At 35.3% G+C, this 26,007-nt stretch overlaps 2 protein-coding genes across 3 annotated transcripts; one reads left to right on the top strand and one right to left on the bottom strand.

Annotated features, from left to right (window-relative positions):
• Positions 1–1,645: 1,645 nt before the first annotated feature.
• slc31a1 (solute carrier family 31 member 1) lies at positions 1,646–22,492 on the top strand. The gene is made up of 5 exons (XM_067437838.1): positions 1,646–1,795; positions 13,308–13,438; positions 13,562–13,634; positions 17,419–17,587; positions 20,059–22,492. The coding sequence occupies exons 2-5, from the start codon at positions 13,322–13,324 to the stop codon at positions 20,258–20,260; spliced, it is 561 nt and encodes a 186-aa protein (XP_067293939.1). The 5' UTR covers positions 1,646–1,795; positions 13,308–13,321; the 3' UTR covers positions 20,261–22,492.
• A 109-nt stretch (positions 22,493–22,601) lies between these two features.
• Positions 22,602–25,794, bottom strand: cdc26 (cell division cycle 26 homolog). Of its 2 annotated transcripts, none has more exons than XM_067437841.1 (3): positions 25,648–25,794; positions 25,022–25,127; positions 22,602–22,969 (listed from the first exon to the last, which is right to left on the bottom strand). In XM_067437841.1, the coding sequence occupies exons 2-3, from the start codon at positions 25,100–25,102 to the stop codon at positions 22,784–22,786; spliced, it is 267 nt and encodes an 88-aa protein (XP_067293942.1). In that variant the 5' UTR covers positions 25,103–25,127; positions 25,648–25,794; the 3' UTR covers positions 22,602–22,783. The 2 variants fall into 2 exon arrangements, with proteins under 2 accessions (XP_067293942.1, XP_067293940.1); XM_067437839.1 differs by having other exon boundaries at positions 25,633–25,684.
• Between the last annotated feature and the right edge of the window lie 213 nt (positions 25,795–26,007).

Raw genomic sequence — 26,007 nt, 5'->3', positions numbered from 1 at the left:
TAAAAGACCAACTTTGACTGAAATAACCACTCGTTACAACCGAGGTATGCAGCAAAGCATTTGTGAAGCCACAACACGCATAACCTTAAGGCGGATGGGCTACAAAAGCAGAAGACCCCACCGGGTACCACTCATCTCCACTACAAATAGGAAAAAGAGGCTACAATTTGCACAAGCTCACCAAAATTGGACAGTTGAAGACTGGAAAAATATTGCCTGGTCTGATGAGTCTCAATTTTGTTGAGACATTCGAATGGTAGAGTCAGAATTTGGCGTAAACAGAATGAGAACATGGATCCATCATGCCTTGTTACCACTGTGCAGGCTGGTGGTGGTGGTGTAATGGTGTGGGGGATGTTTTCTTGGCACACTTTAGGCCCCTTTGTGCCAATTGGGCATCGTTTAAATGCCACGGCCTACCTAAGCATTTTTTCTGACTATTTCCATCCCTTTATGACTACCATGTACCCATCCTCTGATGGCTACTTCCAGCAGGATAATGCACCATGTCACAAATCTTGAGTCATTTCAAATTGGTTTCTTGAACATGACAATGAGTTCACTGTACTAAAATGGCCCCCAGTCACCAGATCTCAACCCAATAGATCATCTTTGGGATGTGGTGGAATGGGAGCTTCATGCCCTGGTCCTGGATGTGTACCCCCTGGATGTGCATCCCACAAATCTCCAGCAACTGCAAGATGCTATCCTATCAATATAGGCCAATATTTCTAAAGAAGATTTCAGCACCTTGTTGAATCAATGCCACATAGAATTGAGGCAGTTCTGAAGGCGAAAGGGAGTCAAAGACAGTATTAGTTTGGTGTTCCTAATAATCTTTTAGGTGAGTGTGTGTGTGTGTGTGTGTGTGTATATATATATATATATATATATATATATATATATATATATATATATATATATATATATATATATATATATATATATATATATATATATATATATAAAATGTAACATTACAGATCTTTTATAGCTAAAGATCGAGGGGTTATATTTAAAAAAAAACGCAGAAACATGTTACAAGTGGTCAAGTAAGCCTGTTTATATGTCCCATACTTTTCCTAAAAGAAGAAATTGGTCTGGATTCTTAAAGGTTAAACAATGCAAAGGGTGAATAAAGACCCTCATAAATCAATCTTCGTCAACATCATGCATTTGCCATGTGGCAACGGAAGTAAAGCAGAACATGCCACAAAAGGCGCCGGAAGCATGTGTTTCTATTGAATGCGGTTGAAATCTTTTCAAAATACTTGTTTTTAAATTCGCTTTATTTTTCATTATTAAACAGAATCCTCTATCCATGACCACTTGTCAATCAGAGGTGAAAAATATGGATGGAAAACTTTGTTTTCTTTATTAATATTTTTTTTTTATTGTAAGTTTATTTACCAGGTAGAAACTGAGAACAAGAGTGTCATGATATTTTGTATGTGTTTTAAAATAATACTAATACAATTAACTGTTTACTTATTAAAAAACGTATTCAAAATACTAAGAAGAATAACAGTTTTGAATTATTATTCGTATTGTTATTTTAACGACTAATAACTTGCAACGTGCTTAACTGATAACTCGGAAAAGAAGGGACTTTTATTGTGGATTAGATTCAGTTTTGTAGCTGACTTTCCTTAACTTCACTGGGAATCTCGCTTGCTTGTCAGAAGAAACAGTGCAAAGATTAGTTCATTTACTCTTGTCCCAAAACCGATGTTCTGCAGTGAATATCAAAGGCAATAAAAGGACTCCGTGGACGCATTCGTCGCATGTTGTCAAGGTGGGGTTTACGTGACTCTTTGCAGTTCTGTGAGGTAGTTTTTCCCCTGTAATCTCTGTTGCTGTGACCTCTGAGAAGACAACTTCAGCTCTCACTCTCTCTTGCTCATCTTTGTAGATAGATAGCGACTGTTTATTTTAACAGTATTTTTTTTTACGTTTAATAGACTACAGCCAACTACTGGTATATATATTACAAATGAAAAGTGTTTATATACCATTTTGTGTTTATAATGACTTATTATTATTATTATTATTATTATTATTATTATTGCTAATGACAACATAAGAAATATTACTATTACAATAATTTTCATTATTTTAAATAAAAAATATAGTATGTCAGAATAAAAATAACTTATTATTATTATTAATATTATATTTCAAAGAAAACATTTTTTTAATATATATATATAATTTCCTTCTCAAAAAATTAGCATATTGTGATAAAGTTAATTATTTTCCATAATGTAATGATAAAAATTTAACTTTCATATATTTTAGATTCATTGCACACCAACTGAAATATTTCAGGTCTTTTATTGTTTTAATACTGATGATTTTGGCATACAGCTCATGAAAACCTAATCTAAAAAAAATAGCATAATTCATCCGATCAATAAAAGAAAAGTGTTTTTAATACAAAAAAAGTCAACCTTCAAATAATTATGTTCAGTTATGCACTCAATACTTGGTCGGGAATTCTTTTGCAGAAATGACTGCTTCAATGCGGCGTGGCATGGAGGCGATCAGCCTGTGGCACTGCTGAGGTGTTATGGAGGCCCAGGATGCTTCGATAGCGGCCTTAAGCTCATCCAGAGTGTTGGGTCTTGCGTCTTTCAACTTTCTCTTCACAATATCCCACAGATTCAAAAAATATCGCAAAAAATTAGCATATTTCATCCGACCAATAAAAGAAAAGTGTTTTTAATACAAAAAAGTCTAAGCTAATAAATCCTTGTTAACAAATGGGACTTGCAGTCTATTACCTGACATTCACTTACATGTTTCTAGGTTATAGCTAAAGAAACATTTATTTGTAGTATTGTAATGTTTTAGTTATTTTCTGTAGATTTTTTTCTGTTAGAACTTGTCATTTTAATATATTCATATTTACATATGCAATTTATAATCGCATATGTAAATATGATTAATTTGTTATTATTATTATTATTACTATTATTATTATTTTAAACTAGTATCTTTTTAAAAACTATCGGTTGATTAATCGGTTATCGGCAAGCGTGGTCCAACCTAGTTATAGGTATCGGTAAAATCCACTATCGGTCGACCTCTACAACTACAGAGAAGCAGCACTGGAATGTTGTACTTTTTTCAGATGAAAGCAAATTTTGCATTTCATTTGGAAATCAAGGAGCCAGAGTCTGGAGGAAGACTGGGGAGAAGGAAATGCCAAAATGCCTGAAGTCCAGTGTCAAGTACCCGCAGTCAGTGATGGTTTTTCAGCATGACCTGGCCTCTGCTCACAGTGCCAACACCACTGGTAAAAGGTTTACTGACCATGGTATTACTGTGCTCAATTGGCCTGCCAACTCTCCTGACCTGAACCCCATAGAGAATCTGTGGGATATTGTGAAGAGAGAGTTGAGAGACGCAAGACCCAACACACTGGATGAGCTTAAGGCCGCTATCGAAGCATCCTGGGCCTCCATAACACCTCAGCAGTGCCACAGGCTGATCGCCTCCATGCCACGCCGCATTGAAGCAGTCATTTCTGCAAAAGGATTCCCGACCAAGTATTGAGTGCATACCTGAACATAATTATTTGAAGGTTGACTTTTTTTGTATTCAAAACACTTTTCTTTTATTGGTCGCATGAAATATGCTAATTTTTTGAGACAGGAATTTTGTGTTTTCATGAGCTGTATGCCAAAATCATCAGTATTAAAACAATAAAAGACCTGAAATATTTCAGTTGGTGTGCAATGAATCTAAAATATATGAAAGATTAATTTTTATCATTACATTATGGAAAATAATGAACTTTATCACTATGCTAATTTTTTTAGAAGGACCTATAGGACCAGTGTATATAGATAGATAGATAGATAGATAGATAGATAGATAGATAGATAGATAGATAGATAGATAGATAGATAGATAGATAGATAGATAGATAGATAGATAGAGTATGAGCATGGGTGTGACTAGGCCCTTTTTAGGGGCGCTTCAGCATTCGTGGCTCGACTGGTCCAAGATGGCTACTGTCTGTAAACGCGTAATGTACTGTTTTTATAAAGTATCTTCCTATTAAAGAATGATTAAAGTTAAAGAAACTTAAAGTTTGTACACTTACAAAGTTCTCAGTGCTTCGATTTGCATGTAGGGACCCTCATTATGCTACCGTGTTAGTGTGAGGCTAATTTGAGCCTTGTTAGGGGTATTAACTAGCGATTTCATTTTACGTACTTAAAGATATAAAGAAAATTATAAAATAATCTGTGATAAGATAATCTGTGTTAAAAAATACTCTGTTTTTAGAGATAAAACTCTTTACATTCGATTTGAGTAAAAACGCATCCCACAGAACGATCTACTCGGTAACCATGTGTTAATTCCTCCTAGGGTTATTTTTCATTGGAGTTGTCCTTTAAGAACCGTTGTTGTAAATGCATTCAATGAAACTGGATAAGGACTGAGGCTCTGAATTTCCAAAATGTATAAAAGCACCGTAAAAGTATTTCATATGACATACATGCATATCTATGTCCACATATTTGAAACAGAGCGAAATGTAATCTTGACATCAACATAGCAGCTTTTGCACATTCTTCTAAATGTCTCTTGTTTTTACTGGAGGGAAAGCTTGTCCTTTGACATCATTGTTAGGTATTCACTCTATCCTCTTAGAATGACATTAATGGCTTAGTAATGAAAACTTATCTTGTAAAAGAGAGCTTCACAACTACAGTATATTACATTTGCCCACAGTATTAGACTACTATGAGGAAAAAATCAACTTACTTTTGCATGACTTGCTTTTGTTCCTGGAAACAACTTTTTTTTTCTTTTAAGAGGAAGTTAGTATCAAAAGGGTGGGAAGGAAGGCCACTGGATTCAATCAGTGTGTTTATTTATAGGTTGATTGTTTTGCTGAACCAGAAGACCAGGTATTGTAACCCGGCTCCTTGGTTGGAAGAGACAGTCATATTTCTTATTACTGCATTAGGAAGTAGTGTGTTTTTAAGCTTTAGTAATGCCACAACTATTGGTATTATTGTGTAAACAGGTGTAAAGTGCTTTGATTTGGTTCTAAGTGCACTAGAAGGTTAGAGTGACACCGCTCTGTCTCTCGGTGGCATGAGTGTGATTGTGTCTAAAGTATTAGATATTGCTGAGAAAAGCTAATTTCTCTCTTTTGACTGTATGTCACAAAAGGACTCTAGACTGTCTCCCCCAGTGTAAAGTGATTAATTTCACTGATAAACACAGACCTTTTGTATTACTTTATAATCATCTTGCTAAAGTTGTTAATCAGATACAGCATATAAGCTACTGTACTTCAAAAACACCAGAGTTTGACAACAGATATATGAATGATTAAACTCTTGTGTGATTATGATGCTCATCAGGTCTATTAAACATTCAAGCCTAAATTATGATTTAGTTTACAAATGATCTAGCCATATTGCAATATGGTTTGTGTATTTCATCATACTGTTATGCATGTTGGTTTCATAAATTAGAAACTCTGTTTTTTTTGCAAGGCTGCATTTTTTTTGTGTGTGTAAAACTCAAACATGTTAGTTTCACTGACAGCTTGGTTAATCTCGAATGAGGGTCATCAAAGTTTCGTTTCATTTTTTTATTTTAAACCTCTGGCATTAAAGCTCAAACCCATTTTCCATTTTGACACGTTTTGTTACCATTTTAGTCAGGGGTCATGTTTCACACAAAATCAAAAGTTAAAAAAAAATCAATATAAAGATTATTTCTGCTTCTTTCTCATTACTCTAATATGAAAAGCGTCTTTAAATTTAAATCATAACTCAAATTCACTACAAATGCTTCAATGCTAAAATTATGTATAAATACTGTAAAATCATTTCAATTTTACAATTACAATAAGTTTAGCATTACAGTGGTTTTAATGAAAATGTCACACAATGCAACATATTTAATTTATCTTATTGGGAACAACTCATCAGTGCTTGTGCATTTTTTTCTTTTTAGGGGCCAAGCACCGAAGTAGGTACCTGTATTCATTGGCGTTCTTTATTCTTCCAATTCTTCTTCTTTAGCGAATTCTGACCAAACTCAGGATGCGTCTCAATCTACTCCTTGGTTAAGTAGTCAGGGCACTGATCAGGGAGGCGGCCATTTTAAGGGCTGTCTCAATCGCAGAATGCTTCCAATGCACTTAAACATTCGTTCCCTAAAAAGTCCCACAACCTACTGCCAAACCCAGGGTGCATCGATGCTCACTATGTTCCTTTAACGGAAGTTCTGAAGCATGAATTTTAAATCACGGGAGCAAACTCACTTTACATAACACACGATATAAGTTTTCAAAAATATTCATAACATTTCATAAAATATTCTTAGACCGTTAATCAACACAATGTAGCTAAGATTTATAATTTTATTTACAGCTGAATTGTTGCACATATGTGCGCCATTTAGATTTTCTTTAAAAACCTTTTTACTTCTCCTAGACCTTTTGTCTATTTTTCTCCAACGTCGAATCGTACCATATTCAGACCATGCCGGCAAAAAAGTATGAATTTCGTGTTGATAGACAAAACCGTTTTTGTATTTCGTAATGACTCTTGATGCTGTAACGCTGCAATGCTTTGGGATATTGACACCAAACATTGCATGTGTCATTGTCACAGTCTTACCACACCACATCAATTTGGTCACAGCGCCACCTGTTTGTTAAAAATGTATTGACAATTAAATCATTACTAGTGACTATTTATGATTTTTCAGGCGTTTTGCCTAAATTCATCTTAATATGCTGTGATACCTAGCCATCCTTGCATGACTTATTGTGTCTTCTTTGTGTTTGGCCCCATAATTACTGCTTGCAGATATATTTTCTATTTTGACCTTGTACTTTCCAAACAAAATTAAAATCTTGATCTTCCAATGAAAAGACAGCTTTCTTTTTGGTGGCGTATTTCACTTCTGCTCTTATTTTTATTTTTTAATGTAGGAGCACCGTCTGTTCAATTACAAAAAATAACTTTTCCATTATGTAGTTTATTTTTTTACCTTTCATAAGAGCAATTTTTTCTAACCTTAAATGTTTGGTTCGTCTTTTGTCAAATGCGACTGAAATGGTCACACAGTTAAAGCCCTGGCATAAACTCTGACAGATCTGCCTCAATCCAATCAACAACTGGTGGATAGAACTAATGCTGCCTTCACATGCTATTGAAATGATCGTAAATACTTCAAAAAAATTTGACATGAAATGCTCTTTAATGACAGTGCTTTCTCAGTCCACAGCCTAAGCAATCGCTCCTCTCTTCTCCACTATGGTAACCCAGTATAATTTAAATGGTTCTAATTATTGCAGCATAATTAAACATTTAACACTATTAAACCATATAAAGTCTCCCCCTTATCCCAAGCAAGCGGCAACCTCCCGCGATCTCTCTTGAAGCCAATACGGAAGGAATGTAAACTGTAATTCCTTAACTGGCCACTAGGGACAGGCTCCAGAAGGGGCAGAATCTCATTGAGCCCCATGTTAAAAATCCCCATTTACAGCAGAAAAAAAACATGTTTACAGCCTGGTACAAATTGTGGTTTCGGGATATAAGGCTAATTTTCATGACAACTGTGAGGGGGGTGAATTATTTTATAACTCATTCGTTTACGTTATATAAAGCCTTAAAGTTCTGCATAATTAAGGGCGTGGTTACAAGTGGATAGCCATTTATCTGCCGTCTTTAGTCATTGCGTCACCTCAGCTCCGCGCACATCCCGCCTTTTTGCCCATTTTCTGTTATCCGGGAGTGACAAGCGTTGACTCGTTCACAAGATGGCAACGCCCAGCTCGACCCTACTTTACGCTTCAGAACGGCTCATTGGAATCCTATGGGTGACGTCACGGACACTACTTCCATATTTTTTTTACAGTCTATGGTCCCAAGCAAAGCATGCTGGGAACTACAGTTTCAGCAAAAATCGTGTTGGAGTACATTTATCCCAAATAATGTAATATAGTAGATTGCACATTTTAGAGAATTACATTAATAGAAAGCAAATAAATCACGTTTAGAAGAGAAACTATTTTGTTGCGTAGATCGCAAAAAATAAGATTAAATAAATTGGACAATGTGTGTTTTCCTTTTTTTCCAGTGGAGAAACATGGCGGAATCAATGTCTGTAGTTGAACATAACGGGTATTTAGCAGTGGCACTGTCAGGCTTTGTCGTTTACAACAAAGTAAGCTATCATTGTATTGACTAACAATTAGCCTTATATATATATATATATATATATATATATATATATATATATATATATATATATATATAAGGCTAATATATATATATATATAACGATACAGTTTACAGTGGCTTCATAGATGAATTAAAAACGTATAAGTCCGCTGATGCAAATTTTTTGTTCTTCATTTTCTATAAGCAGAGTTAACAAACCTTGCTGTATTTTTATGCAATTCATTAAAAGAAGGAACACCGCCATCTTGCTCCGACCAGAGACTTGAACGCACATGATGTCGTAAACACGACTTCTCACCTCGTAAATACCATCAGGAGGACTTGAACGCATCATAACTTTTTCCCACTCTACAGTTTTTCTGTCTATCCATTTAAAGGATCTGCCACTTCTACTGTTTCATTGTGACTTTTAAGAATAAAAAAAAAAAATTCTTTCAATTTAAATTCCTGTAAGTTAATATTGTTGATGTTTGCTGAGAGTGTTTTCTCTTGACGCAGTGTGAGCGTGGAGCAGAGTTGCTCTCCACCATTTCCCACATTGTCAGGTCTCTCCTACATGATTAATATTTTTGATGGGACTAAGTTGGATTTTAAATAATTGCTTAGTTTTATTTTTTGCTGTTGTTAATTTGTTTGATCAGCTGTATAATTCACAACTTCTTGTAAACCAAACAAAACCATTATTCAACATTAGACTTGTTTGCTGTTGTGAAATGTAGAAATTCACTATATGAGTCAACTGCTGTTGAGTTGCTCTTTGTACCTCATCTTTACCTCTGCACTGAAGTTGGAAGATTATACCACTAAAGTTTCTGAACACTGTTAACACTAGTTGTCATGATGACCTGCCAACGAGAGGGTTATGGGGTCTTAACATCACAACGATCAGTAATGATTAACCAAATCTTCATCCTTTATTCATGCACTCATTGTTGAAAAGTTCATTGATATAACCACAATGATTAATAAATAAAGAAATAAAGAAATAAGATAGTAGAATTACCATTGAAATATCTGTGCAAATATTTAACAGTCAGGCAGTTTTTTTTAAATATATATTTATATAAAAATATCTAACACTCTTTGTTTTCCTAATTTGTCTGTTGTTTTATCTTTATGGGAACAAGGACACAGCACTTAATTGACCTTGTACAGTTGAACATTGTTAAAAGCTGTTCTTTGAACATCAATAAAGTTAAAACACTCACGTACTGTCTCGAAGTCAAGCCCAGGTTTTCACTGAGTTCTGAATTATTTTTTTTTACTTTCACCCCCCCCCCTTTTTTTCTATTGTAATTTACTGTAACATATATTTCTGTGATGCAAAGCTGAATTTTCATCACCAGACTCCAGTCTTCATTGTCACATGATCCTTCAGAAATCATTCTTATATACTGATTTATTATCAATGTTGGAAACAGTTGTGCTGCCTAATATTAACTTGTGATAAATATGTTCAGGATGAGTAAAAAGTTTAAGAAAAGAAAAGGATTAATTTAAAATAGAAATATTTTGTAACAATTATAAACTACTGTTCAAAAGTTTGAGGTCAGTAATTTCTTTTCTTTTTTTTTAAATTACCGGTATACTTTTATTCAGCAAGCATGTGTTATAAACAGTGATGGTAAAGACTTGGCTATATTGTTAGAAAATATATCAATTTTAAATAAACACTGTTCTTTTTAACTTTTTATTCATCAATGAATCCTGAAAAAAAAGTATCACAGGTTCCAAAATATATTAAGCAGCACAACTGTTTCTACTGATATTAACAGAATATCAAATTAGCAAATTAGAATGATTTCAGAAGGATCATGTGACACTGAAATCAATACCACATAACAATTCCCATTTGTTTTGTTTTTATAAATTTCCAATTAATTCCTATAAATTACCATACATTCCTGTTAAGTTTCCAAATAGGAATATTTCCAATATTATTATTTTTTCAGCAAAGTTTTCCAAAGAGTTTTTTCTAATTTAATACAATTGATGTTCAGCATTAAAAGCATTTAGCATTTTCTTTTTCCATCAGCTGTATTATATATTTTGATGCATTTCAACTTTTTTGTTGTTGTTGTTGTTGTTGTTGTTGCAAAAATCCAATATAATTTTAATTTGACACTTTCGGTCACTACATAATTCCCATACTTCATTCTAAAATGTAATTTGGGGGGCCTGTTACCACAACTTAAATAAATGCATCATTGCAAGTAAAAAAAAAAAAAACTTATTTTTTTTAATTAATCTGTGAGTTCTGTTGACATATAGTGTTGATCAATACATTATCTTGATGTTGTGTGTATAGGGCCCGAGCACTGAAGATGTGAGGTTATGTTTGAATGCTGTTATGTTTGACTTTTAAAATAGTTTCTTTCTTGTTGAAGTTTTTGTGATTAACATTGTGCTAAAGAGTAGACTACGTTTGGGGAAACACTATTGACTCTACAAGTAATATCATGTTCGTTAAATTTACATGGTAATTGTTACATTTATGTAACATAAGTTACATGCTAAATATGATGATATATGTTGTCAAGTAGTTGGAGCAACTTAATTTTACTAAACTTAAAGATTTGTTTTTTATGCTACATATGATTAAGTTCCTCTAACTCAGTATAGTTTATTGGTCGAACATTTTATTTGGAGTTGTCATAACTCAAACTGTTTGATGTAGACTGTTGCGTTAATTGTTTTTTGATTCAAAACATTATTTTTTGTGTTCTATTAAAATATTAGTTGTAATAATTGTTGTTCAGAAATGTGGAAAATAGTCATAGTACAAAATGAGCAGGTTGTGCAAACTTTACTGGCACTCTATAGTGAGCAAGAGTGAATGAAGACAAGTTTTTTTTCAGGTGTCAGGCTTTGTATGTGTGGTTAAAATCTTGTGATAGGATTAAAGGAAGAAGAGGGAAATGAAAGGCAGGATGAGAGGTCACATGATAAGCACGACCATGCGCGCGCAATATTCCTACGGCTGTTCCTAAACACTAGCACTATCTGGCTGCACTTTACACGCTCACTGCACCTGTGTCAGTGGACTGACAGGAATTACTCACACTTTTTTGTGGTTGGCAAGCATAAAGATACTTTCATAAGGAACAAAGGAAGCCAACTGAGAGAGGTGACAGATTTTTGCTTGGGTGAGTTATTTCTGGGGGAAATTCACCATTGCACTTCATTTTAACTTTAGTTTTTTATTTAGGTTTATTCAGCCAAATAGTTTAAAGGGCAGAAACAAATGAATGCAATATTTAGCAAATATTTAGTTGTGTTTACAAGCTATCTCAAATGGTAATACCATGGTACTTTGTTATAGATACTGTAGTACTAAATTTTTACTCTATAATACACCATGCTATTTATTCAGTGATCCAAAGAATATAAAACGTAGTACTAGAAAGATACATGTCCAAAAAACTATGGTATTTAAAAAAAACCTGAATATCATCTGTAAATTGTAATATTTTTGTTGTACTTAATTTTAAATGTCATACTTTTTAAGAACCAGTTTGTAGACTTTGTGTAGGCTATAAGAGCAGTCACATAATATGCTTTATTTCTTGACAACAGTGCACATTGTCTGAACTCTCAGCTATTTGATTATAAAGACGGCATACAAGCAGACATTTGTGTACTTGTGACTTTTTTCCCCTCTCTTTCATTGCTCTTCTTTTGACTTTGTTTGGTCTTTGAATCTAAGCTGAATCTGAGGGAAAATGCCATTTCAGACTTTTAAACAAGTAGCCAAGTGTCTGTTTAGGCAAACAAGAACACGCTGACTAATGGATAGTGCAGATAGTATAGATAATTATATTGTGTCTTACACAGCCATCTCTGGTGTGTGTTTTATCCCTGAGGCTGTCCCAAACCTTTAGGAAAGGATGTTTGATGCTCAAATGGGAAAAGTAATTGTTTTATAGAGCTATGTATTAGATTATCTGGATGATGTTGTCTAAGTGAATAGCCTGGGGCTGTCGGGACATTCGATTAGTGAAGGTCTCTTGTATCTGTTATTCCCTTCTAAGGACTTGATCACTTTTCAAGAATTGAAAATAACCAGGGGCTTTACTTCATACATAGTAACCCTGAAGTCTTGGTACTTAAGCCACACTAAACATGTATGAATGTTACCACATTAAATACAACATACAAATACTATTCTGTATATAGACAATTTAAATGTGGTTATACTTCCCTGAAAATAACCACTTTCTGTGAGTCAGACGTCAGTGGATCATGTTCATATTTAATGTGAAGTACATCTGTAGTCACGCTGTTAGAGAACTTATTTTTAAAGGCTTAGTTCAACCAGAAATTAAAATTGTCATCGCTTTTGTTTCATCAATTAATTAAATGAATATTAATTAAATATTTATGTCCCTCGTACAATATGATTGTCTGTCCACTCAGAAAACAACTCAAATTCATATGGATTACTTTTATGATGTCTATATGAATTAATTTTAAAGCATAAAAGTTTTAGGAGAATGGAATGACTTTCAGTGGAGGGACAGAAATATTTTAGGATTCATTAAAGCATCTTGATTTGTGTTTTGTGATTATGTGTTTAAATGAAATGAGGCTGAGTAATTAATGACATAATTTCCATTTTTGGGTGTGCTAACTCTTTAATATATCACTATAATATATACACTAAAATCACTGAGAAACTAGATCATTAAAAGTTAGTCTTTTTTTGCAGATTCAGCTTGGTTTGATATTTTATATATAATGCAGTGTCTAAATACTTTTTACTACTTTCTGCAACTCTAGGCAATGTTTGGCTGCTTATTTGAACCTGTTGATCAGGATCCTATAGATTATCCTTGTATGGCACCAGCATGATCCTTTCATGAGCCTTTTTAAAAGCTTCTTTCATGATCCAGGCCAGGGACACTTGGAATGTTTAAGTTTAACTCAGCTATAGTATATGTTCTGCTCTTTCCCTTTTTATTTAGCAGATTAGTCATTTCATACACTGACGAAGTTTTAGTTTGTTATTGTACTTGAGATCTGTCAAACACATAACTTATATCTGTAAGAACTGTTTGTACTCTGATCTCTTCCCAGCACTGTGAGATACAATGTCACATCCACACATGCATCACCATGAGGACCCAACCATGGCACCTGAAATCACACACTCTCATGAGGGCCATATGACTCCTGAATCCGGTCATGGGCAACACATGATGATGATGGTGAGACAACCTGGAATTTATTATTCTAATGAATTGCTTTAATTCACTATTGGCAAAGATCGGTTTAAAAACAGATTAATTGATTCAAATATATGATTTTTTTTTTTTTTTTTTTTTTTAAAGCAAATGACCTTCTACTTTGGCTACAAAAATGTAGAGCTGCTATTTGCTGGGCTGGTCATCAACACCCCAGGAGGTAAGACGCTCTGTGGTTTCTGTTTCTTTTGAATTTTGAAAAACTAACATAAGATTGTCACCTTATGAATATAAAGTTTCCCAATTTCCATTAAAATTTTTCCCAAATTCAATGTTTCCGTTTTTAAATGTTTCTATTTGGTATTTCTGCAGAAGATCATTTGTAAGTAATTTTTTTTTTTTAAATGCAAACAAATAAAATGTACATCCTAACAATGTGCATGGAAAAGACTAATTAACAGAACATTTAAATACATTATATATTAATTAGGTAAAGAAAACAAAACAAATAGAAAACCAGCCATATTTTTGTGTACATATTTTTTTATCAGCCATATTTTAAGAGTTGGAACTTCCTTTTTCTTCCCAAACAAAATAACAAGTTTTTGGCCAGCGATTACCCCATATGAAACCAAATGTTGTTGTATCTGTGTAAGTATCAATAATACTTCAGAGACTCTGAAGAGACATTCTTCAAATATAATTAATATATGATCTGGTTATATAGGTACCGGCAGGCCCGTGGCAAGGGGGGGTGTGAGGCCCTGTGCGAATGTGATGTGTGATGCCCAGGGGTAGCTACATTAAAGGGGGTCAATATTGACGAACAGTTTGTTGTTTATGTGGATATTTAAAAATTAAATTAAAAAAAAATGTATATTCAGTTTAACAGCATTGGGTTCAACAAGTTAAACTGTAACTGAACTGCACAGTTTGCACATTTTGACGCTTAAGTTGTTCAATGAATGAGTCAAACGCGTTTGCAAATCAACCTGAATCCACTTGAATTAGTTTGGACTATTCTCTCGGTAGCTCCATTACAGATTTGCACAAATCCTTTGCGATATTTAGGCTGCTAAATGTCAATAAATAAAACTATTGCGAAATGACGACGTTTCCATTAACCGCTGTTATGCGTCGTTATGCAACGTTTTTTTCCTCTCATGATATCCTAAGTCATTCCAAAAAGTGTGCAACGTATGTTGGTAAGTTTGTGTATATCCCGGCACCGCAATAGCCATTATTTTTAATGGAAGGATAGGTGTGTTATCCACGCATTCATTAAAATGAAAAGAATGTCAATTTTGAATTTGCATGGTGGTAACTGAGTTTTTTTTCTTTGTTATTTTGGCTTTGAATTTCGTTTGTTAGAAATGTGAACGGAATTTAGAAATGCTTTAAAACTTAACGTTGTGTTTAATAAACTAAATACATTTCTGAAATGAAGACAGCGTCTGGAGTGAGTGCATGCAAAATAATCTGTTCTCTGAATCAATGACCTTTGTCAGTGTACACCAATAAAAGTAGACTTACACATATTATGTCTTGCACATATCTGTATGGCTAAAGATGTCTATTATATTTAGAGTTATATCCGCTGCCGTAAAGGACAATGTCCATCAGAATGCGGCGGAGACTTCGTCAGCCATGGGTTAAAGAAAACGTATGTTTAAATATTAGCCTATAATATATTTTTTTCATATGTTGATTTGCCCATTTAAAAAAAAAAAAGCAGCATGAGTAAGATTATACATAAGATTATATGTAAGGTTAAACATAAGATGTGCATATGTCTGGTAACATGGAGTGGGGTCAGGCATTATTGTTTTGAATAAAAGTCTTTATTTAAAGCGAATAGCACTTCTGAGAGTACTTCGACTCTGCGCAGTAAAAAGTCCTGCCTGAAAAATGTCCGAAAGATTGAACATGTCCGATAGAAACGGTTCTCGATTCTGTACTGGAGATCCGAGAACCGCTGCAACCCGTTCCTGACTCGAGTCGAGAACCGCTGTAGCAGTGTGTGTGTGCTGAGCTGCGAACTGCTGCAAGCTGAATATGTCTGATATCGAACCTACTGTTTTGATTAGATTTTAAAATGTGTATCGACTTTAATTCATCTATTTAAATTAAATAAGAAAAAAGCTGTTCCTGAAAATATTGTGCATTATTGATTAAACAAATAAATGTTTAGTTTGACCGTTTTACAATCCATTGTGTTTCCAAACTTTAAAATAATACAGTGATAAGACAGCTTTATGTGATGATGTTTCCAAACGTGATTCGTTTTATACACTTAAAGCTACACTCTGTGATATTTCCCCCCATCTAGCGGTGTAAAGGTATATGACCATCCAGTGAATAATAGTTTCTGTTCCTCTCAATTCTGATTTCGTTTCAACTCCTACGGTGGCCGGTTTAGTCCAAGATTAACATGGCAATCCCCCTCTTCACATTTGACATGGTGCCATCGAGCGTTAAAACGCGAAAGGCGAAGCTTGAATTTACAGGTATGTCCCTCTTTGGCTAATGTACTTTCAAGATGGAGGGCCAACATGGCGACCGGCATTCGAACCCTCACCCGTATGTATTTTCAATGGCATATTATAAACATACGAGAATACTTTATTGCTTGAAAGTAGTAAATATACATTAATGAGCACATATATTTTTGAAAGAATTAAGTGTTTTTAGCTAAGAATAAACTAAAAAAGTTACAGTGTAGCTTTAACCTGCATTTCGTTCCTCTGAACAAATAGCACGCATGTGCAGCTCATCGGTTCTCAGTATCGAACGGTTTTTGATTCTGTACTGCTGATCCGAGGATCCAGAGCCGCTGCATGTTCGGTTACACGCGCATGCTCAGTATCAGCTCTTATCAGTTCTCAGCACAACATGTCTCAGTTCAGTGAACTGTTGGAGTTGCAACATATAATTCAAGATATTAGTTTATTTCTAGTCTGAGGGACTGTCACTCATTTCAGAGAGTTAGTAACTAAAGTAACTTGTGTGGTCAGCGCTGATTTGAGACGTGAACCGTTTAGAACGATTCAGTCCAATTTGGTGAACTGGTTCGACCGGTTCACTAAAAAGATCCGGTTAAAAAGAACGATTCGTTCGCGAACCGGAAATCACTAATCAACAGTACAATGACTTGCTGAACTCCAGTGAACTACTTTTACTGTACAGGTGATCTGAAATTAGATATTGAAACAAAACCTGTCACTGGTTGTTGCTTCAGAATACTTGTGAATGTCATAAGATCACCTTTTACTGTTAAGGGCAAGCGTACTGGTTGTGCAGGTTTAAATAGATTGTACTAGTTTTATCAAGCTGACGCATCTGAATTATGAGAACAAACCAGAACATTTTGTAACCAGGAATTCCAGATTACACTGTGGGTATTAAGATGAAGTAACACAAAATGTGAGTTTTGTTATGTTTTAAAGGGGTCACCAACGGCATTTTTTTATTTTATTTTATAAGGTTCTCCAAGGTCCACTTATGTTATCAAGAATTCATAAGTCAGAAGCTATTTTCTATCCTGTCTTCAAATGTTATTTCTATCCCTTTCTTCTTTGGGGTAACAGTTTTGCATATTAAAATAATTTAACATCTCTGCCATTACAAATGTGGAATTGTTTTAAAAACGTACAATGTAGAAATATATCTTGTTACATATTAAAACATTTGCCAAAAATGTGAAACGTTAATGCTTATTGCATATGCTTTTTACGTCTTGGTACTTGGAGTTACAATTTATAGTTGACAAAGGGGCTTAAGGGACAAAGATGTAGACGGTGATCTTCTGCAGAGGATGGCATAATCGGATCGGAAACAAGTCTTTTTCTGAGGTTGATTTCAATCAAATCCTCTTTTTTTTTCAAAGTTCAAACTGAAACTTACAGGATATTGTTTATAGTACAATGACCTCTTATATCAAGATCAGGGAAAATTTTATTTCTCAATTCTTGACCCATTTAACCTTTCTTCATCCTCGTCTTTAGAGATGGTAGGCGCTTGCATCGGCGTCTTCTTGCTGGCTATGTTCTACGAGGGTCTGAAGATCGGCCGTGAGGTCTTGTTGAGAAGGAATCAGGTGAACGTGCGTTACAACTCCATGCCTGTCCCAGGAGCTGATGGCACCGTTCTCATGGAGACACACAAAACAGTCGGGTCAGTCAAAGTAGTACCCATTATTTCAGAAATCAAAATCATTGTGTAATCAGAGGCTGCGTTCACACTGTGAGCCTAAGTGCTCAAATCTGATTTATTGCACAGATTAGAATTTTTTTTGTATAGCTGTTCACATTGTTGTTTTAAAATGTGGCCAGTATCAGATTAAAGTGCGCGATTAAAGTGATTGCATTTATACAGTAATCTGTCACGGAAGCCAGTGAATTTACAGTATAAACTAAGCCATCAGGCTATGACTTCTCTGTATGCTGTCCTAGTATATAAGCTAATTAATACAGACATAAATAGTCATTATAATGTAGTTGAAACAATTATTAACTTGATTTTGTAGGAATTTAAATCAGGTGCTAAAGAGAGTAAATATTAAAAGCAATTTGAACCAATAGGATCGCTTGGGGTCCTAAAGGAGACCCAATTTTTCACTACAACGCTAATGTACCAATACGTCCCATCTTGCGCTGATTACAGGGTCTCGCAGTGAGGGTGAAATGGAGCTGTGGTATCAAGACCCGGCCCAAACTGCTGTTTAATGCAGAACAGCTCATTATGTCGGGGTGAAATAAATAGTTATGGAAATGTAGAAATCAAATTTTCTCCTGAAGATCCTGAAAAAAGTATTTTGGTGTTTTACTCAGAGAAGCTGTCAAGCTTCACCTCAGTTATTATAGCATCAAATAACTAAAACCAAACTCATGAACACATGAACTTACATCAGTGTAAAAAAAACTACCTAAAATGACAGAAACCATCTTTGGAAAAGTATTTTTTGAAGTGTAATTTGATTGTTTAGTTTGTCTCACGTCCTATTAGATTACATGGAGAGGGTGGGGTTTATGGCCTATACTGGGAACAACCATCGACAGAGGTGGACAGTAACTAAGTAAATTTACTTGAGTACTGTACTTAAGTACACTTTTTGACTACCTGTACTTTACTTGAGTATTTTTTTTTTCTGGAAACTTATGAATTTAATATTTGAAAGATAAATATTGTACTTTTTACGCTAAATTTCTATCAAGCTCCTCAAAGTCGAAAGTCATTTCTGTACTAGCTTTGAAAGTCAGTGGATGAGTTTTTCTTCTGTAAAAGGTGTTTGGGTTTTTGCAGAAAGCCTATCAGTCACTCTTGTAGGGACACATCAATGATTTTCCAGCATTTTTTAAATAATGAAAATATGTTTATAGCAAAATGGAAGATGATTGATGTCAAAATGTTAATTTTGGTGAGTATTCAAATAAACAGTGTATAGGATCTGTGCATTCGGCCTTAAAGTGACAGCAGCTTTGTAAAGGGCTTTGTAACTTTTATACAAGGTTTAAATGAGTTTAAGTTAGTCGTATGCTAGTATGTCGGATGGAGCATCACTGATTGGCTTAAACTATGATGGCATAATTTGCATTTATACAACAATAATAAAATAATCCGTTGACCAAAAAAAAGGAAATTTACTTTTGATACTTTAGTACTTTTGAAAACAAATATTTCTGTACTTTTACTTAAGTAAAAATCAGTTTTTACAACTTTCGCTTGTAACTGAGTAATATTTGACCAGTAGTACTTTTACTTTTACTTAAGTACTGAAGTTGAGTACCTTGTCCACCTCTGGCGATCGAAGCGTTTTAGTTTCTCTTGTCATATTGTGCACGGTACACTTGGTTCTGATACATCACTGTCCTTCCACTGACTAACTTTCGCAAATCTTTAAAGTGACTCGCATGAGCGCAGAATTATGACGAATGTTGATCTAAATTGACGGAAAAGTCGCATGGATTCCGGTATGACTGTTCAGACTGAGGTCGTAGTGCAGAACATCTGACCTGTGTCCGATTTAGTGCCACATATATGGAAGGAAGAGGCACAAATCGGAATTGATACAATCAGATTCCATGTGGTGTTCACACGGTCAATAAAATCAGATTAGGGCCACATTTACCTGCAGTCTGAATGTAGCTAGCTATGTTATTGAACCTTTACTGGTATTATTCTGAATGATTCATCAGTGCACGATAATGTATGTCTTTTATAATCTTTCATAAAATTTAAAGAACTTTCCCTTTCTGCAGTTATCAGATGTGCACTATGGAATGGACACTTTGTACATTCTAAACAATTCCTGATTCATGTTTCACTTTAAAAGTATTAGTAGTGCTGTTGAGTTTTCTGAGGACAGGCAAGAGCCTCATTTTGAAAACCCCTGGTCTGCAGACACTGTTGTTTTTAGATGTATTTTTCTTTCATCAGTGCTGTTTGAATGAGGTCAGCAAATAACAGTCAAACATGAGTCGGCCTTAAGCCTGTTTACACTGATTTAATCATCCCGTGTGTGTGTATAGTTATTGCCACACGAGTGACCTCTAAGAGATAAACATGCATTTCATTGGTTTTCTTCACACCGATGACCTGACATTTGTAATCCCGTAATAAACACCTGGTTCTTTTCTCCTCTCCAGCCAGAGAATGATGAGTCTCGCACACTTCCTCCAAACGTTGCTTCACATCATCCAAGTGGTTGTCAGTTACTTCCTCATGCTGGTGTTCATGACGTACAACGGTTACCTGTGCATAGCAGTGGCGATGGGCGCCGGCCTCGGCTACTTCCTGTTCAGCTGGAAGAAGGCAGTAGTGGTGGATATCACAGAACACTGTCATTAACCTTGTTTGTATATAAAACCTAAAAAAACACCCACTGTACAATCCCAACATGCATCACAGCAACTCTATATATGTAGAGAATTGTATGATTTAATAGTTCTTGGTAAATATTGGCCAAGTAGCTCTTCATTTTAAAGCTCTATTTTGATTTGATTTTGATTCGTTTTATACAATTCAGCCCCATATTTCATATCCCGACTGCTTATCACCACCTATCCCAGTAATTTCCTCTGTAATGTTGAGATATGTGTGCACATTCTAAAGGTTGCAGTCACATTCATAAGCATAAAGGGTAAAAAGATCCATTGTCTATTGTGTACCGATGCATGCACAGCTCGCACAGCAGTTACTTTCAATCCAAGCAGCTTTTTACTGGTCAACGTCAAAAATCCAACGTGAACCCTTTGGGAAATCTTTTGCCCTCGTGCAATTTTCCAATCATATGGATTCCGATTGACATTGCTTGATTTCAAATGCAAAAATTCCATGAACAATGGTAAAATTGTGGTAACAATTACTGTTGTTCAGCAAATATTCGCTTTAACATTTTGTCATTTTAATAGGGATTCACAATCAAGTTTTTTTAATCAAGATTTCCCCACCGATTTCGCAATGGGTTCCAAGATTTTCATCATGTCGACCAACAGAAAGCCAACTCGCAAGAATACTTCTGTGCGAGTTGTGCTTCATGCATCACTATTGACACTAAGGCTTTTTTGCCGCTGAAATTTAGCTGACATTTTATTAATGTGACTGTGCCTTAAATGTAACCACACCTTAACAGTCTACCTCCAAATAGGGCTGAGATTCACGGGTGACCTTATTCTTTATAATCACATCTGTTATCCACATCTCACAGTTTTTTTGTTTCGTTTATGAAGGTGCTTCTGGGTGCGATAGAGCCTTACTAACCCCTTTGCCTTAAACGAGGGAACACACACCCAAGAGGGTGACCGTAGACTCTAAAATCCAAACTGGATCTGGACCCAATGTACAAGCACTAGCGGTGGGAGTTTTTCTTTGTGTTTTTTTTGGAGGTTGTTATGGCCAAGTGTTTCACATCAATGAAACTACCGTTAATAATCAGTGACCATTGTTTAGACATAAACAGTGAACTGAATGATGTTTGCACAAGAAAGAGAGGTTTTGGGACTCTGTTTGAAGTCGAACTTTGCTCCCTTTGGAGTGCTTTTAAGTAAATATGGGGAGATTGGTGAAAAATAAATTATATCTGATGCCAGTGTCACCGATTTCGTTTTATAATTTATATTTGTAACAAGTCAACTATGACGGTGTACTTGACAATGTTTTCTAGCAATCTTTATGTAGAACCTTTTACGTGGACATCTTTTAAATGAATAATTGTGGCGCATTTGTGATGTCGAGAAAATCATGATCTGTTAAACATATTAAGGTCATCGCTCTGATAGTTACTGGGTCCCAGAATGCGATATGTTGATATTGATGGTAGTTATACTCCTTTACTGAAAGGGGTTTGCCTTTACATATGGGACCCAATTAAAAGTGCCCAAGGAGTGTCTGAATTGCTTGTGAGAACTAAAGGCTTGGAACTGATGGCTTTCTTATTTTCAATCACAAAACAACATTTATCTTAAACCAGTAAGCATGTGGGTTTGAGAAGAAGGCCTGTTTATTTTTTTTAAATAATGTTCTGTTTTAGTTTTTTAGTTAAAAAAAAAAGTGTTTAATTTGAAAAAATATTCACATTAGGTTTTTGCAGCAGGTGCCACTCTATTTGGATTTGACCATCTGGGGCCTATTGCACAAAACTAGGATACGGGATTAAGCCGGGATATCTTGGTGATCTTGTCATCTGTATGCAAAAATGTTTAGCCTATAGCTACCGCTCTCATGTAGGCTAAACGTACCCTGAAGGGACACTCACACCAAGAACGATAACAATAACGAAAAATAACTGTATATTAGTGAATAAATTGAGCCAGGATCCCCTTAATCCCTTATCCAAGTTTTGTGCAATAGGCGCCTGGGCTTTGTCCTATTGCAAATATATTTTAATAACAAATTAAGTTTGCATCGTCAGATATGGTGAAAACTACAAGATGCTGGGTAGAAGGACTTGACAATTTCCAGTGCTGTGGCAGTGTTAAAATTCCTTAGGCTGTTAACAGTTCAGTGAATCTGTAGAGTTTGAAATAAAAACTACTGTAATCATGAAGTAAATGATGAATAAATACATGATTTCAAAGATAATTGTTGTTGACCCCTTCATTTATAGACCAAATTGTTTTTATTTTCAGCTCACTTAAGAAATGTTTGTCCATATCTTTTTTTGATATGAAAAAATGGGAAAAGATACCAATTTCAACAAGCAGACTTTATTTACTCCGTAGAAAAATAGTCCTTTGAAATCCGTTGTCACAGTTAACTAAACCCACAATGCATGTGCCTTCTGTCCATTTCAGGCCAGGCAAAATCAAAACAATGTGTGTGTGTTGCAGATTCTTAAGACCATATAGTTCATGTTTTCAGGTTTGCAAACTGTCAAAACTGAAGGTTTCCAAAAAGTGATGGTAATGTGTTAGGCTTTGGGTGGGGTTTGTATCCGATTCGCTCGTGGATCATCTGCTCCCTGGTCTTCCCGTCCGTGCCGCCACCTGATGCTCCACTCATTTCACTGGATGTGGCTACACCAACTACATCCACCTCATCCCTCTGTTTCTTTCGGCTCTGGACAGACATGAGAAAGTAATGTGGGGATCATAATTTTTTTTTTTTTTATCTTTACTTGCATTACGTATCTTACAAGGCAGTAAAAGCTGTGCTTGTGAACCTCACTCCCCTTGTCTCAAAAGGTTTGCTAGTAACTGACACTAGAGGCTGTGGTCTTCAGCACCCTTGTAAGAGAGCCCGTTCAAGCAAGGATGCGATGTACTAAAAACAGAAGGCAACATTGCCAAAACAACGGAAGCATAGTTTTCAAAACCTTGCCTTTTCAGGCCCCTAAAACACTGTCGTCGTGTAAATTAATGGTCAAAATGCTTAAACAATGAAATGCTCCCTGACTAAACCGGGTTTCTCCTAAGGTTTTTTTCCCCACTGTTGCCGCCTTTGGCTTGGTCATTTGATGTTTAACAGACAAGGCTTAAGCTAGACTAAAATAATGTCCTAATTAAAGGGATCATGAATTGGCTTTTTTATTTTTGTATACTGTTGTCTGAGGTCAACTAATGGCATTTGTGTGGTTTTTACATGCAAAAACATTACAATGAATAAGTAATAGGCTATTCTCTACCCAGGTTTTGAGCCTCTCTCAAGAAACGCTCGAATTTTATAGGCATGCCACACTGAAGACTTAAAAGTAAACGCTCACGGCTAGGATTGGTTAAGATTTGCATATTTAATGAGCTTCAGCTCCCCTGTGAGTTCACGTGAGGGAGTGTTTTGAAAGTGTGTGGGGAAATGCTCACAGAGCTTGCAAAACGTCTTTATCAAACAAACACAATGATTGATCTCTTATCCACAAGAGATTGATTGGAATGTTATTTTTTTATTACTTGGCCCGCCTGATTCAGTAATATAACTGCGAACCGTACACACACGCGCACTCTTTGCGAGCCCTGGCCCATAGGTTACATGTCCGAGTATGATCAGTGATCACGGATCGTAGCACAACACTACAAATCAAGGATTCTCCAGCCTTTGACAGCGTGCTAAGGTATGTTCAGTTAAACACGTACACACAATAAATACGTAACAATGCCATATTATCACATATTTAAAAAAAAAAACGTTTTACTCACATAAGTGTGCACCATTCCTGTCGAATCCAACATAGAAGGCACAGCATTGTGTTTTAATCTCAATATGTCTGCATATCCTGTCTTCATCTTGTTTACAAATGATTCCGCAGGGAAATGAAGCGAACAAACATGAAATGTCTTACGTACATGAGCTGAATACGAGTATTGCTCGGTAGTGTGATCCGTTTAGCTCCACGAGTCGGTGGGTGAGCTTGAGGTGGTGTTTCACCACACAATGACGTCAATGGTTGCCATATTCTGAGATCGAGAGTTTTCTGGTGTCAATAAAAGCTTTTCTTTGACTAACAAGGAAGATTTCAGCTCCGAAACATACAGGATATTCTTATATCATAATGAACTTTAATATATCAAAGGCTCAAGGGAAAGTTGATTTCTCAATTCATCATCACCCCTTTAAACTAAGGCCTAATACTGGATAAATCTAAGCCCTGTTTGTGAAACCAGGCCAAATTTCTCGAATACTTCTGATTTTACTATTGATATCGGATGAGAAGTAAATGTGTACTGAATTGAGCCAAATAATGAGGCTAACTTTGCGTAAATCTACACTTTTTTTTTTACTTAATTGAATCAATACAGAACAGATTTCTGCTGAATAATAACACTCTTGTCTTCTGTAAAGCTGCTTTACAACTGGAATTTAATTAGCTTCATAATTGAAACAACGCTTAACTAAATTGAGCTGAATAATAACACTATTGTGTTCTGTAGAGCTGCTTTAAAGTTTCATGAATTTTATAAATACTGTTATTTTCCTGTTTATTACTGTAAAGCTGTTCTGAAATAGTCTGTGTTGGGGGGAAAAGCTCTCTATATAAATCAATGAAGCTTGACTGAAGTAAAACTCTTAACTCTGGGACGTTTCAGTGTACTTTTGTGTGCAGTAAAGTAGTTAGTTAAAGAAAACATATGGATCCAGTCAAGAAATAACTTAAATGGATTGTCAGATAGATTTTACCTCCAGCTCTTTCTTCACACTTTCAAACTCCTCCGTGTCATCCAGCTTGAGCTCCAGGCGCGTGGGTTTCCTGCGCAGCATCTTCACATCACCGGTTTCTAGTTGCCTGGAAACATACGCTGAGTTATTATTATGGATAACATATTTTGTGTGTTTGTGTTGCGAGTGCTGGAAACAGACTCTGATATTGAGTTTTTGTCAAATATTGTCTGTGTAATATCGTAATATACACACGTTTTTGTAAAATATAGTTTCGCTATGCTCAACTCTTGTTGGCATGGTTTGAGGAAATTACCAACACAAGTCGATGATTGCAAGATTGACATTTGCATACATAACATATACTTAAATAAATAAAAAATAACGTTAAACTTCGCAAAATATTGCATATACTGTCAATTCAGTGAATCGACTCCGGCTGCAGAACACATAACGTTTAGTTAGCAGCTACATGCTAATTGGAACAATAGCTTTGAACTCTTGAGTCTTAAACAGTCACAAACAGCAGGATAATGAAACATGGAGACTGTTGTTAACTGTATTTAACATGACAGATTAATGACAAACAATTCAACCTGAAAGTTATGACTTTTTCACATCACACCGCTTACCACAATCACACTCACTTGATCTTGTAGGATGTTCAGAAGGGAATGATGGGAAATGTAGTTAAAGCGAATAGAAAAGGAAGGACAGAAATCCGTGGAACGGTGGACTTGTTTGATTTATTTAGTGTTTTATAATTCATTTACTGTTTACATTTAGTTAAGTCCATAATATATCTAATGGCAAGTTCTGTGAAAACGTACACCATACATTAATGTCCACTACACGGACGGTTATGTATGTTTGTGCATTGAAGCATTCATGCTCACGGTACTTCATATTTTCTCGCGGGCAGTAACAGTGAAAATGTGCAAAAGCTTTTTGCTTTAAAAAACGATACGTCTATAACAGAAACTGACTTTCAATAATGAACCAACCAT

The sequence above is a fragment of the Pseudorasbora parva genome, chromosome 3 (assembly GCF_024679245.1).
Source record: "Pseudorasbora parva isolate DD20220531a chromosome 3, ASM2467924v1, whole genome shotgun sequence".
Taxonomy (NCBI): domain Eukaryota; kingdom Metazoa; phylum Chordata; class Actinopteri; order Cypriniformes; family Gobionidae; genus Pseudorasbora; species Pseudorasbora parva.
The sequence above is the reverse complement of the archived record's forward strand: the minus strand, read 5'-3'. Positions and strand labels throughout refer to the sequence as shown.

Coding starts and splice junctions, on each gene's coding strand:
- cdc26 (XM_067437841.1), bottom strand. CDS start 25,102: ATGCTGCGCAGGAAACCCACGCGCCTGGAGCTCAAGCTGGATGACACG. Junction 22,970..25,021: donor GTGTGAAGAAAGAGCTGGAG/GTAAAATCTATC, acceptor ATGTCTGTCCAG/AGCCGAAAGAAACAGAGGGA.
- slc31a1 (XM_067437838.1), top strand. CDS start 13,322: ATGTCACATCCACACATGCATCACCATGAGGACCCAACCATGGCACCT. Junction 13,439..13,561: donor GGCAACACATGATGATGATG/GTGAGACAACCT, acceptor TTTTTTTTAAAG/CAAATGACCTTCTACTTTGG. Junction 13,635..17,418: donor GGTCATCAACACCCCAGGAG/GTAAGACGCTCT, acceptor CCTCGTCTTTAG/AGATGGTAGGCGCTTGCATC.